Source organism: Cherax quadricarinatus, unplaced genomic scaffold (assembly GCF_038502225.1).
Source record: "Cherax quadricarinatus isolate ZL_2023a unplaced genomic scaffold, ASM3850222v1 Contig1435, whole genome shotgun sequence".
NCBI lineage: Eukaryota > Metazoa > Arthropoda > Malacostraca > Decapoda > Parastacidae > Cherax > Cherax quadricarinatus.
The window spans coordinates 1-15,275 of record NW_027196461.1 but is presented as its reverse complement, the minus strand read 5'-3'; the positions used below and the strand labels follow the sequence as shown (position 1 = coordinate 15,275).

Sequence of the window (15,275 nt, the reverse complement as noted above, 5' to 3'; positions counted from 1 at the left end):
AACCACAGCCTGGTTGGTCAGGTACTGACTTTAGGTGCCTGTCCAGTGCCTTCTTGAAGACAGCCAGGGGTCTATTGGTAATCCCCCTTATGTATGCTGGGAGGCAATTGAACAGTCTTGGGCCCCGGACACTTATTGTGTTGTCTCTCAGTGTACTCGTGGCGCCCCTGCTTTTCATCGGGGGAATGTTGCATCTCCTGCCGAGTCTTTTGCTTTCATAGGGAGTGATTTTCGTGTGCAGGTTTGGTACCAATCCCTCCAGGACCTTCCAAGTGTATATTATCATGTATCTCTCTCGCCTGCATTCCAGGGAATACAGATCAAGGACCTTCAACCGTTCCCAGTAATTTAGGTGCCTTATCGTACTTATTTGTGCCGTGAAAGTTCTTTGTACACTCTCCAGGTCTGCAATGTCGCCAGCCTTGAAGGGAGCCGTTAGTGTACAACAGTATTCCAGCCTAGAGGGAACACGCGATTTGAAGAGAATCATCACGGGCTTGGCGTCCCTAGTTTTGAAGGTTCTCATTATTCATCCTATCATTTTCCTAGCAGATGTGGTAGATACGTTGCTGTGGTCTTTGAAGGCGAGACTCTTTGACATTATCACTCCCAGGTCCTTCACATTACTTTCCCGCTTTATTGTATGGTTAGAATTTGTCGTATACCCTGACACCCTGTGCTTGTCTGTTCATCGACAGGTTTGGGCAATTTCTCATTTTTCTGTATGTCGGGAGGCAGGAAGAGATACGGCGTAAGCTGTCAGTGGCCCTTTCAACCCCAACAAGAATAAGAAGTGGCCCTAAACACCCTAACAGTAGACAACAACTGCGACTTCTGCGCCAGCGCTCGTCGGGTGTGGATGTCTTTCCTCGCCTGAGTGTCCGTGATAAATTTCCCCCGTTCTCTCTGGGACGCTTGTCCTCATCTATTTTGTCCCCCGGGCACATTACAGGAGGGGCACCCGGTCCTGTAACCTCCGTGGCCTGGTGGCTAAATCTCCCGCTTCACACACGGATGGCCCGGGATCGATTCCCGGCGGGTGGAAACATTTCGGCACTTTTTCTTACACCTGTTGTCACCTAGCAGCAAATAGGTACCTGGGTGTTAGTCGACTGGTGTGGGTCGCATCCTGGGGGACAAGATTGAGGACAGTCCTCGATGACGCACTGACTTTCTTGGGTTATCCTGGGTGGCTAACCCTTCGGGGTTAAAAATCCGAACGAAATCTTCTCTTATCGGTTTACTTTCAGCCATGTTTTCACTTTGAGGATAATTCTCAAACGGTTTTCGGTGGGAAACCGGTTACTGAACTCAGGTGGCGGTGTGGGCCTCACACTGCTGGTGCTTGACAAGGAGGTCCACCGGATCTAGTTGGAAACTTCAGGTTTATATTTCTATTTACAAAGGAACTCTTTTTTCCTTTATCTTTCATCGCCCAGCTTTGGGAAACAAATCATCACCGAACATCGGGAAGTCGGGTTCGATACTGCGTAAGCCGTCAGTGGCCCTCATAAACCCAACAAACAAACAAAAACAATGGCTGAGTTTGGGGCTCATATTACCGTCACAGCGAGGACACGTCCCTCGATATTTGACGTTGTGGCTCAGGATGGTCTTATGTCCACCCTACAACCGGCTGTGACACATGTCATGAAGGTGATACTCTCAGTTGATGTTAAATAACTGTTGCTCAGTGGTAGTGCCTGTGGCTTTAGAACCACAGGAACCGGGTTTAATCTATATATGACTGAGTAAAAGACAAGCTTTACTTAGGTTGTATGTGTACGATTTTACGTTGGACATGTCTCGTCACACCTGCTGCCCTTGTTTACCAAGCAGTAAGTAGGTACCTGGATGTTAGTTTTCTGTTGTGGGTCGCAGCCTGGAGAACCTGATTAACATTTGTTGCCCCAAATGCTCTGCATAACCAGGGGCTTCCTATACAATATGCTAAGTTTGTATCGTGTACTTTTTAGAAATAAAGATTATTATTATTATTATTATTATTATTATTATTATTAGTAGTAGTAGTAGTAGTAGTAGTAGTAGTAGTAGTATAGGTTAGCCTCAAAATTTTGACTGATTTTCATTGGGGGTTTTCAACTTATTTTTCTATTGAGCAACTCTCTCTACATCTGATGCTATATGACTCAGTCTGTTAAATCTTGATTAGTGCATTTTTGTTAGGATCATGAGAAAACAATTTCATTGTTAAGATGTAACAGGCTCTGCCTCCTGCTGCTTCAACTAACCTGTCTTTGTTATACTATAAGCCACCTTGTGCATATGCTGTACTTTTCTCAAGATTGAGGGACTAAACACATTGACTCCAGGTTGAGGGACTGATTACCTCTAGCTCCTCCTCATTTTATGCCTTTCTATATTTTGGACTGATGAAGCCACTGGCTGGTGAAATGTTTCAGTAATAAAGATTCCCAAATGTTGCACAAGTGTCTCATTCTTCAACTTGTCGTTTTTTTAAACCATTTACACTATGTCTACATCCTCTTGTAGCCTGCAGCTGTGTTCGTCCATTTGTATCCAATATTTTAACATATACAAACAATATGATGTATTGTTCACCCCTCTTTGCAGGTACATTATTTTACATACACCAGGAACATTATGGAAATCTTCCACATATCTCTGGGAGACACTGCTAGTTACATTCACTAATCCTAACTCATCACTAATGTGACCCTGGTCTCCTGTTGTTTAGGTGCATTGCTATATTCCAAAATCTACACTGGTACAGTATGTTACCTTGGTTTTTTGTATCTAGTTTGTGCAGTATTGCTCTTAGATTCATGGAGAATCACTAAACCCTTAAAAGTGCCTGGAAAATGGGTAGCAATGAGGTTTGATCATTGGAAGGGAAAGGTAGCTTCAATTATTTGGATCAAGATAGCTGTACCAACATAGAGGCATTCCTTGAAGGGAGTTTGTGCACAATAGAAGGCTTATGTGTGGTGTTATATTGTACCACAGGTTTTCTTACATTCTGGGAAGATGCAGTCCACCCAACCTCTTCTGTTTAATTCCCATTTCTCTGAAGTTTGTCAGGCATGACTTCCCAGTTAAAAGCCATATTGTTTAAGGAATTTTGCATTTTCTAAATGTTCCATCTCTTTTTTTTTTCTTTTTCTTTTCATCTTCCATTACATTGCACAGTGAGCTTATCAGGAACACTTGTTGGTAGTTTCAGGGGCCCTCCTTTCTTGAATTTTGGTATGTATAGTACTGTATTACATTTAGTGTTGTCTAAGTGTAATATAAAATCTAAATATAAAGGGAATTGGTAATCATGAATTCCTACATCATTCATGAGAATATAAAGAGAGGATGTTGATAATCATTTTAAATATCTCTAAATGTGTATGTTTCAGGTGGTAGCGGAAAGCAATCCTGAGAAATACGAGTGGTGTTTGAAATATTCCAGTGAAATATTTGCAGCATTTAATCTTATTTTACAGCATCACTACTTATCAAATTATGGTGAGTAAATTTATTTTATACAGGTCCACCATCACAAATCTGGCAATCAAACATTCAGTTCCATCAGTTATTCAGCACTAATTTTGGCTAGCATAATTTCAAATTTCCAGGGTTGCCACAGAAACCTGTTGGTACTGTTTGGTGGTGCTACTTATTTATTTTTATTTATTTATTATTTATTTTTTTATTTAGTTATTTATTTTTTATTTGGACATAATACATAGTTGTACAAAGAAATATAGTGATTGGGTGTATAGTGAAACCTCAAATTTCGAGCGTATCACTTATCGAACTCGTCGAAAATAGAACGCTTTTTTCGAACTAACTTTGTCCCTATTATCGAACTCGCCCCTATTTTCGAACCATCGGGTACCGGACCTGTCCGGCAGCCCGTTCTGTCCGTGTCCTCACGCAGGCACCGTGAGCCAGTCTGGTTTTGTTGATGCTTGAGAGAACACTAACCTGCGCTCTCATTCAAACATTTTATTTCATTGTGTTTAGGGCTTGTGGGACTGTGAAATAAGCTACAGTGGGCCCAAAGAAACTTGCTAGTGGTACCCCTGTGGTAAAGAAAGTGAGAAACACCATAGATGTGAAGAAGGTAATAAAACAGAAGTGGAATGATGTCCAAATGTTTGTGGAGAAGTATCACCCTGAGCAAGCTGAAACAAGCCATTTTTGCAACAAGTTCAGTGACAGAACCATGTCCCATTTTAGGGAAATCTTAAAGAGGCACCAGAAACAGAGGACTGTGGACAGTTATTTTGTGAGACAAGGGTCAAGTGACTCAAACTGGTCCTAGTGGCATCAAAAGACAGAGAAGGGAAGTAACCCCAGAGAGGGCTTTGATATCTGAAGTCCTCATGGAGGGGGATTCTCCTTCCAAACACTAACCCTAACTCCCTCTCTCCTCCTCCCTATCTTCCAGATGCCATCACCAATCTTCAATAAAGGTAAGTAAAATGTTATTTTATACCTGGAGTTTACCTGGAGAGAGTTCCGGGGGTCAACGCCCCCGCGGCCCGGTCTGTGACCAGGCCTCCTGGTGGATCAGAGCCTGATCAACCAGGCTGTTGCTGCTGGCTGCACGCAAACCAACGTACGAGCCACAGCCCGGCTGATCCGGAACTGACTTTAGGTGCTTGTCCAGTGCCAGCTTGAAGACTGCCAGGGGTCTGTTGGTAATCCCAACATAATTGAACACTATATTTGTTGTATGTAAAACTATAATTAATCTCTATAATTTTTTTTTTTGTGAATATTTTTGGATTTCTGGAATGGATTAATTCTATTTCCATTATTTCTTATGGGAAATATTGCTTCGCTTTTCAGACTTTTCGAATTTAGAACTAAGTCCTGGAACAGATTAGGTTCGATATTTGAGGTTCCACTGTACATGCCAAAAGCCCCTTGTATGCAGAGCATTATGGGCAGGCTTAAAATTAACTTAAGATTAAATAAGCAATGATATATTCAGTGGTAAAAATTACAGTAAACAAATTACAACATGAAGTACAAATGAGTATTTCAAATAAGAAGCATTAAAGTTGTACAAATTTGTAGCATAACAATATATAATATAATCCGATCAAATCGAATAAAATCAATGATTTGTAGTGCAGAAACAGGTCATATGATCATTTGATGAGTTACTGTGCATTCAAGAGAATGGAGTATTCAGTTAGGTAATGTAATTAAAAAAAAAAACATAGTTTGATAGGGTCACAGGTTATACATTTAAGAGATACAGTTATTCAATATTTATTTAGTTGTAGGTGAGTAAGTGGTTTTTAAGAAGAGTCTTGAATTGATAAACATACATTAGTATTTCTTTTATATTCACAGGTAATGAATTCCAGATTTTTGGGCCTTTTATGTGCATTAAGTTTTTACAGTGTGAGATGGACACGGGGATCATCAAAGAGTGATCTGTGCCTTGTGTTATGGTCATGTGTTCTGTTGAGGTTGGTAAGGAGAAGTTTGAGGGGAGAGTTTATATCCGAGTTTAGCATTCTATGTATGTAGTAGGCACAATAATAAGTATGGATGTTTTGTACGGTGAGTAAGTTTAGAGAAGATATTGGTGGAGTATGCTGCCTGGAGTGGGAATTTGTTATCATTCTGAGTGCAGCCTTTTGCTGGGTAATTAATGGTGTGATATGATTTATTGTTGTTGAGCCCCATGCACAAATTCCATAGGTGAGATATGGGTAAATGAGTGAGTGATATAGGGCCAGGAGGGTTGATTGTGGAACATAGTATGCCTACGGTCTTGGAGATTTTCTTGGGAATTTGTTATACTTGTGTTTGAAATTTGAGTGTATTATCAAGGTGGATTCCTAAGAATTTTCCTTCTGTGAGCTTTGTGATAGGTGATCTGTTTATCATTATGTTAAGTGGAACATCTGTAGTTCTGTTTCCAAACTGAATAAAGTAGGGTTTGTCAGTATTGAGAGTAAGTTTGTTGATCATCATCCAGGTAGATATTTTCTGTAATTCGGTATTTACAGTATTGGCTAGTATAACTGGGCTTGGGTGAGAGAAGACGTATGTAGTGTCATCTGCAAATAGTGTGGGTTCGAGTAGTTGCTATGCATTTCGTAGGTCGTTTATGTAAATGAGAAGGAGAAGAGGGCCAAGGACACTTCCCTGTGGGACACCAACTGTAATTGACTGTGTGGAAGAGTTTGGTCCATTTGTGTACACATATTGGCTTCTGTTGCTAAGGTATGACTTTAGGTAGTTGAGTGAGTGCCCTCTTATACCATAGTGAGATAATTTTATGTGCAACAAATCATGGTCAACTGTATCAAAAGCTTTACGTAAATCAATGAAGATCCCCAGTGGGACTTCTTTTTTCTCGAGTGCAGTGTATATTTGTTCTAGCATGTGTATAATAACATCATTCATATTTTTATTAGGCCTGAACCCAAACTGGCAGGGGTTGAGTATGTTGTGGGAGATGAGGTAGGAATAGATTCGCTTATGAATTAATTTTTCAAAGATTTTAGAGAGAGGGTGTAAGTTGGATATTGTCCTATAGTTATTCAAGTCTGCTTGATCTCCTCCTTACTGCACAAGTCATTCCAATTTCTTTTTCTTCATTTATTGTTATAACCTGCTTACTTTTAGCCCTAGCCATGGTTCCAACAAATAAAAGAAACGCTTCTCATTGTGTAAAGCACATACACAGTAAATTGTCCATAAAAGAAAAGGTGTGGCTTCGATGCCACTGTCGGTTGCCGTGAGCTCAGTCTCGTGATGCAGGGGAATATGCTTATATTATTACACTAATATCAACACTACGGCTTATTTGCCTATTACAGTTGATCTAATATGACATAATAAACAATATAAATAACATAAAAAATGTTAAATACTCCAGAATGAATAATATTTGGCATAATACCGAGCAGTTCGGTGGAGGTATGAAGAGGATATGGGATACAAGTACCATTCTCCTATCCCTGTCTTGGGGGCTTATATTAGAGAGAATAGGGTATAGCACAGAGCTAACTGTGATATACACTCATAGTGCACCATAAAACTGAAACAAAAAAGCTATTTTCTCTACATAGATTATCATACATAGCAGCATATGCGTAGAGAACCTTGGATAACCCATGAAAGTTAGACAAAGTGACTTATTTCTAGTACCTGGCTTGGGCTTGCCATATATGATTTTTGGTAAATAATTTTTTTTTCTCGGTTGTTTGTTGGGCTATCTTATTGAAACTTGGGCAATGTATGATGGAAAGATACTTCTTAATGTACACAAAAAAATGAAAAAAAATCGGATGATAAATAACGGAGTTCACTTCTCAGACATTAGCCGCCCCTTAGCGGTATATTTTTGTATGGTTTTTATGGTTGTATTCTCGTTTTTTTGGTCTCATTTGATAGAATGGAAGATAAGAGATAAGATATATTTTAGTAATAGATATGATTTTGATTGGTTTCACGACGAAAAGTACTGTACCTTGAAATTGAAAGTAGCGGAAATGTTTGATTTTTGCCAATGTTCAGTGAACTTTCTTGTGTAAGTCAAGTTGGTTAACTTTATCAAGTGTATTCTAACCTAACCACTCTGTAATCTGGCAAACTCAATAATCCGGCATATTACAGGTCCCAGTGATGCCGGATTTGTGATGGTGGACCTGTATTTATCTAATTTCTGCTTTTTAAAACCTTTGATAATATTTAATAAATAACAAAAAGGCACAGTGTGACTTTGTCAATGGTCCAAGTCGGACCGAAACGTCGTCGTAAGCTTCTGTCTTTTATGTGCGGGTTATTTGTGTATCTTTGATAATATTTCTATCTCGGCTTTATATACTAGTACATATACATTGCCCTTCTTTAATAATTTAATAAATCATTCTTTTATTCTAATCATAGGCTTCCATCACTAAAATTTTTAAATTTTTCTCTACAGTGTATCAGGTACTTTACACAGATCCATACCTTCACTGAAGTTATAATTATCTCGTGCGAGTTTAACTTTTATGTATTTTTATTTGGCTACTTGTGTATATTTTTTTTTATAATGTACAACTGAACACTGGACAGTTTTTTTTATATACAGTACCTCAGTTCTTCAGGTGTTATTGGAAAACTTTACAATTTATTGCATATTGTAAGTGTTAAAGTCTGGCTGATGTTGGAGCAGGTCAGTATGTACATATACCATTTTTAGTAAATGTAAAATACATTTTTTTTTTTTTGTATTCTCATTACAAATATATGTAGTGCATTGCTTTGGTTGTAAATTTTGTGTGCTACATGTAATCTTCTCTGCTCTGACATTTTGGGGGGTGAATCCAGTTGGAGTTTTTTCACACCTATTCCTACCTAATATTGCCCAGGTGTGAGCACCTGCCCAGTTCCCGTCATCACCTTTATTTTATAATTTCAACGCTTAACTTCTTCACTTGTGATGGACTATTATTTGACCAACACCCCTTTGTCCAGCACCTGGGTAGTTTTACAAATATTACCTAAATCTGCATTCACAGTTTTCTTCATGTCTTTCTCTGAGAATAATGCTCATTCTGCATGTTCCACCGACATAACTTGTAGGATCTACAAGCCTTGTATCAATTATTCGCTGTCTGACTTGTATTTTTCCATGGAGGATGAACTCTTCATTAGCCTCTCTTCTGGCAGTTCTTCATTTGTGCTTCCAGAATCCTCTCTCTCTCCTCCCCTCTCTCCCTCATTGTCTCTATGGGTCAATGCCCTATTTCCTTGAGCTATGGAGCCACTACAACATGGCCACAGAGCATCTTCTCTTTCTCAATACTGCTCTCTCTACGATCCTGTTTGTGCACAAAAATTTGGTGAAGCAGTTTTGTTCTTTGATTTCTTGAAACACTGGTCTAGCTCCCAGAACCAGATTGTGCTTGACCCTACACTTGCCAGGAGCTTTCAGATCAGGGCCTCATTAATGCCTCCTTTGGTCTGGTATCATAGATATACTGTACTTGTCACTTAGCATTGTGTATGGCGTTTGAAATGATATTGAGGTAGGATGTTGCCCATCTGCTATTGTCTTTGGCAATTTTGAGCTCACAGACTCCTCAACTACATTCTGTTGCATTTGGGGACAACTTTGACCAGTACCAGGGTCCAGACCTGGCAGTACCTTCTGTGGCCATTCCACCCATTGTTTGTCAGAAACACTTTTGTCTTCAGTACTTTGGTTCTCTTATCAGCTTTCTTTGGGGATTTTTATTGACATCACCAAGGTTTGATGAGCCTCTCCTTGTTCATTATCAGGAACTGAGTCTGGGGTCACCCCTCGGCCAAGCTTTGGGGACCTTCTTTCCCCAGGCTCCTTTAGGTCTTCAACAGTTTCTGGAGCATGTTGAAATATTTATCAATGTTAGCCTAAATATATCGTAGAGAGGATGGAAAGAAATAGAATGACAAAGGGTGTATGAATCTGGGATAGAAGGAATGGTTGGAGGGAGGAAGGGGGAATAAAATAGGCTTTGAGTTTTAGGGGCCTGAGTGCATTAGAGGGGTGAATGGAGAAAAGTGTTTTTTAATTGGCGTGTTATTGGAGTGTGAGCAAGGTAATTTTATGAAGGGTTTCATTGTAACCATTTAGCTAGACTTCAGTTCTGAAGGAGGAAGAGTAGTGCCTATACTTTGAAGGAGTGGGAATGTTGCAGCTGGAGAGTAATCTGAATTGTGATGTTAGCACATTTCTGGTAAGACAGTGACTGAATGAATGATGGCAAATGTGTTTTCTTTGGGATACTCTGCCTTGGTAGGGAACATCCATTAAGGTTAAAAATAAAAAGTCGTGCATATGTGTGTGTGTGTGTGTGTGTGTGTGTGTACTCACCTATTTGTACTCACCTATTTGTGGTTGCAGGGGTCGAGTCACAGCTCCTGGCCCCGCCTCTTCGCTGATTGCTACTAGGTCCTCTCTCTCCCTGCCCCATGAGCTCTATCATACCTCGCCTTAAAACTATGTATGGTTCCTGCCTCCACCACATCACTTTCTAGGCTATTCCATGGCCTGACTACTCTATGACTGAAGAAATACTTCCTAACATCCCTTTGATTCATCTGAGTCTTCAACTTCCAATTGTGACCTCTTGTGTCTGTGTCCCATCTCTGGAACATCCCGTCTTTGTCCACCTCGTCTATTCCGCGCAGTATTTTATATGTCGTTATCATGTCTCCCCTGACCCTCCTGGCCTCCAGTGTCGTCAGGCCGATTTCCCTCAACCTTTCTTCATAGGACAATCCCCGTAGCTCTGGGACTAGTCTTGTTGCAAACCTTTGCACTTTCTCTAATTTCTTGACGTGCTTGACTAGGTGTGGATTCCAAACTGGTGCTGCATACTCCAGTATGGGCCTGACGTAGATGGTGTACAGAGTCTTAAACGAATCCTTACTGAGGTATCGGAACGCTATCCGTAGGTTTGCCAGGCGCCCGTATGCTGCAGCAGTTATCTGATTGATGTGCGCCTCAGGAGATATGCTCGGTGTTATACTCACCCCCAGATCTTTTTCCTTGAGTGAGGTTTGCAGTCTTTGGCCATCTAAACTATATTGTGTCTGCGGTCTTCTTTGCCCTTCCCCAATCTTCATGACTTTGCATTTGGCAGGGTTAAATTCAAGGAGCCAGTTGCTGGACCAGGCTTGTAGCCTGTCCAGATCTCTTTGTAGTCCTGCCTGATCCTCGTCCGATTCGATTCTTCTCATTAACTTCACATCGTCTGCAAACAAGGACACTTCTGAGTCTATCCCTTCCGTTATGTCGTTCACGTATACCAAGAACAGCACAGGTCCTAGGACTGACCCCTGTGGAACCCCGCTTGTCACAGGCGCCCACTCTGACACCTCGTCGCGTACCATGACTCGTTGTTGCCTCCCTGTCAGATATTCTCTGATCCATTGCAGTGCCTTTCCTGTTATGTGTGCCTGGTCCTCTAGCTTTTGCAGTAACCTCTTGTGAGGAACTGTGTCGAAAGCCTTCTTGCAGTCCAAAAATACGCAGTCGATCCACCCCTCTCTCTCTTGTCTTACTTCTGTCACCTTGTCATAAAACTCTAGTAGGTTTGTGACACAGGATTTTCCTTCCCTGAAACCGTGCTGGTTGTCAATTATACACTTGTTTCTTTCCAGGTGCCCCACCACTCTCCTCCTGATGATCTTCTCCATGACCTTGCATACTATACACGTTAGTGATACAGGTCTGTAGTTTAGTGCCTCATGTCTGTCTCCCTTTTTAAAAATTGGGACTACATTTGCCATTTTCCATACCTCAGGGAGTTGCCCAGTTTCAAATGATGTGTTGAAGATCTTTGTTAATGGCTCACACAATATCTCTGCTCCCTCTTTAAGGACCCATGGAGAGATGTTGTCTGGTCCCACCGCCTTTGAGGTGTCAAGTTCGCATAGCAGCTTCTTCACCTCCTCCTTGGTTATATGTACCTCATCCAGCACTTGCTGGTGTGCCCCCCTGTTCTGATTTCTTGGAGTCCTACTGGTTTCCACTGTAAATACCTCTTTAAATCTTGTGTTGAGCTCCTGACATACCTCTCGGTCGTTTCTTGTGAATTCCCCATCACCCTTCCTCAGTCTGATTACCTGGTCCTTGACTGTTGTTTTCCTCCTGATGTGGCTGTACAACAGCTTCGGGTCAGTCTTTACTTTTGATGCTATGTCATTTTCATATTGTCTCTGAGCCTCCCTTCTTATCTGTGCATATTCGTTTCTGGCTCTTCGGCTGATTTCTTTATTTTCCTGAGTTCTCTGTCTTCTGTACCTTTTCCATTCTCTAGTACACCTAGTTTTTGCCTCCCTACACCTTTGGGTGAACCAAGGACTCGTTCTGTTCTTCCCATTATTTCTGTTTCCCTTGGGAACAAACCTCTCCTCTGCCTCCTTGCATTTTGTTGCTACATAGTCCATCATTTCTTGTACTGGTTTTCCTGTCAGTTCCCTCTCCCACTGAATGTCTTGAAGGAAGTTCCTCATGCCTGAGTAGTTCCCCCTTTTGTAGTTTGGTTTTTCCCAGCCTATTCCTGCTACTCTCTCCACTTGGAGCTCAACTATGTAGTCGAAGCACAGAACCACATGATCACTAGCTCCCAGGGGCCTTTCATACATGATACCCTCGATGTCCGAACTACTCATGGTGAATACAAGGTCCAACCTTGCTGGTTCATCCTCTCCTCTCTCTCTGGTAGTGTCTCTAACATGTTGATGCATGAGGTTCTCCAGTACCACATCCATCATCTTGGCTCTCCATGTTTCGGGACCCCCATGGGGCTCCAGGTTTTCCCAGTCAATCTCCTTGTGATTGAAATCACCCATAACTAGTAACTTTGCTCCCCCCATGTGTGCTCTCCTGGCCACCTCGGCTAGTGTGTTGATCATTGCTCTGTTGCTCTCATCGTATTCTTCTCTTGGCCTCCTGCAGTTCTGTGGTGGGTTGTACATTACTGCAATTATCACCTTATGTCCCTCAGACTGGATTGTTCCTACTAAGTAGTCCCTTTCGCCCATGCCATCCATTCCTTCCATAATGTGTGTGTGTGTGTGTGTGTGTGTGTGTGTGTGTGTGTGTGTGTGTGTGTGTGTGTGTGTGTGTGTGTGTGTGTTATCACCTATTTGTGTGTGTGTGTGTGTGTGTGTGTGTGTGTGTGTGTGTGTGTGTGTACTCACCTATTTGTGGTTGCAGGGGTCGAGTCCTAGCTCCTGGCCCCGCCTCTTCACCGGTTGCTACTAGACCCTCTCTCTCCCCGCTCCATGAGCTTTATCAAACCTCGTCTTAAAACTGTGTATGGTTCCTGCCTCCACTACGTCATTTTCTAGGCTATTCCACTGCCTTACAACTCTATGACTGAAGAAATACTTCCTACTATCTCTCTGACTCATTTGTGTCTTCAACTTCCAATTGTGGCCTCTTGTTTCTGTGTCCCCTCCCTGGAACATCCTGTCCTTGTCCACCTTGTCTATTCCACGCAGTATTTTATATGTCGTTATCATGTCTCCCCTGACCCTCCTGTCCTCCAGTGTCGTCAGGCCGATTTCCCTTAATCTTTCTTCATAGGACATTCCCCTTAGCTCTGGAACTAACCTTGTTGCAAACCTTTGTACTTTCTCTAGTTTCTTGACGTGCTTTATCAAGTGCGGGTTCCAAACAGGTGCTGCATACTCCAGTATGGGCCTGACATACACGGTGTACAGTGTCTTGAATGATTCCTTACTAAGGTGTCGGAATGCTGTTCTCAGGTTTGCCAGGCGCCCATATGCTGCAGCAGTTATCTGATTGATGTGTGCTTCCGGAGACATGCTCGGTGTTATACTCACCCCAAGATCTTTCTCCTTGAGTGAGGTTTGCAGTCTTTGGCCACCTAGCCTATACTCTGTCTGTGGTCTTCTGTGCCCTTCCCCTATCTTCATGACTTTGCATTTGGCAGGATTAAATTCGAGAAGCCATTTGCTGGACCAGGTGTCCAGTCTGTCCAGGTCTCTTTGAAGTCCTGCCTGGTCCTCATCAGATTTAATTCTCCTCATTAACTTCACATCATCTGCAAACAGGGACACTTCTGAGTCTAACCCTTCCGTCATGTCGTTCACATATACCAAAAATAGCACTGGTCCTAGGACCGACCCCTGTGGGACCCCGCTCGTCACAGGTGCCCACTGTGATACATCATTACGTACCATGACTCGTTGTTGCCTCCCTGTCAGGTATTCTCTGATCCATTGCAGTGCCCTTCCTGTTATAACACAGGATTTGCCTTCCGTGAATCCGTGCTGGTTGGCATTTATACTCCTGTTCCGTTCCAGGTGCTCCACCACTCTCCTCCTGTGTGTGTGTGTGTGTGTGTTAGCTCCTGGTACTGCCAGGTGTGTGTGTGACTCAGCTCCTGGCCCCGCCAGGCGTGTGTGTGTGTGTGTGTGTGTGTGTCTTTTTGTACATTTTTCAATCGTGGAACTTTTTCTGCTGGTAGACGGACATCTCTTGTTAAGTCTGACATTTATGTATCCACTATAAAAGAAATTGGGATATGTTTTATTATTGTATTCAATCTCTGCCTTTTTTCACTGATTAGCTCAACTCTCATGTCATTACTTTGAATGTACATTTATTTTTTTTTGATATGTAAATTCACATTAAATTTCCTTATTCTTTATACAGGTGGATCATTTGCTGAAAATTTTTATGACCTCAAGAGAATCCAGTTGAAAGGAGAGAGGCATCTGAAGCCACTAAGTATTTCTCATGAAGCATATATCAAGTCATTGTTAACACTTGTGGCCTTCCCATATCTGTGGAGTCACCTGGACAATGTTTATCAGGATGTGAAAGAGAAGGAGGCTGATAATAGACTGTCAGAGGAGGTAGGATCATTATCAAGATGTGAAAAAAGAAGGATGCTCATAATACTATCAGAGGAGGTAGGATCATTATCAGGAAGTGCAAGAGGATGCTGATGATACTGTCAGACGAGGGAAGATTATAATAAGTATGTGAAACCTCATGAGGGAAGTTACCTGATGCCAGCGAGTGGCTCTTTGATTCAAGGTATTGGACCTGTTCTTCCCTTCCTTGGATTGAACCTGATTACCTCCCATTTTTCCAGGCGCTGCATGATGCCTACGGGTTTAGTCCTTGCTTTTAAATATAAAAATAATAATAATCAGAATGTAAGAAAGAAGGATGTTAATATGAAACTAGCTTAGTCACTCATTTTGAATCTATGTAATGAGCCTTTGCTGCCATTGGATATTTCTGTTGTTATGTCTTTAGCTTTTCAAATAATGTGATTACCTGCTTCTGTATTTAAGAATTGAAAGGATAGTGTACTGGTTTTAAGGTTCAATCTATATGCTTCAGTCTTACTATATTGCCCATTAGTTTTTTTACGCCTTATAATAATTTCGTAGTTTTAGGTCGTGGACCAGGCCACGGGGGTGTTGACCCCTGGAACACCCTCCACGTATCACTGACTGAGCACGAGCTTTAAGTGTAGTCTCTTGTGGAAGATTCATACAGACTGTTAAAGAAGCTATGCTGTTAACTTTAGAAATGGAAATATTTTCTCCATCTTCAAATCTTCGTAAAATATCCAATTTGACACATAGTACGTACTGTAATTGCATTCGTCTTTGCCTTTGGACCCTGGGATGTCTTTATCGCTCACTAGCAGTTTGGTACTCATCTTGCCTAGTATTAAATGTAAAAATAATAATAGTAATACAGTGGTACCTCAAGTTACGAACAGCTCCCAACTTGACCAATTATG

The 15,275-nt window shown here is 41.6% G+C and overlaps 1 protein-coding gene across 3 annotated transcripts; it reads left to right on the top strand.

The window, feature by feature from the left end:
* Positions 1-1,498: 1,498 nt before the first annotated feature.
* LOC138851657 (peroxisome assembly protein 12-like) lies at positions 1,499-15,178 on the top strand. Of its 3 annotated transcripts, XM_070081007.1 has the most exons (4): positions 1,499-1,656; positions 3,387-3,495; positions 14,168-14,370; positions 14,917-15,178. In XM_070081007.1, exons 1-4 carry the CDS (start codon positions 1,537-1,539, stop codon positions 14,920-14,922), a joined length of 438 nt encoding a protein of 145 aa, XP_069937108.1. In that variant the 5' UTR covers positions 1,499-1,536; the 3' UTR covers positions 14,923-15,178. The 3 variants fall into 3 exon arrangements, with proteins under 3 accessions (XP_069937108.1, XP_069937106.1, XP_069937107.1); XM_070081005.1 differs by lacking the exon at positions 14,917-15,178 and having other exon boundaries at positions 14,168-14,878; XM_070081006.1 differs by lacking the exons at positions 1,499-1,656; positions 14,917-15,178 and adding an exon at positions 1,687-1,838 and having other exon boundaries at positions 14,168-14,899.
* The last annotated feature ends 97 nt before the right edge of the window (positions 15,179-15,275 follow it).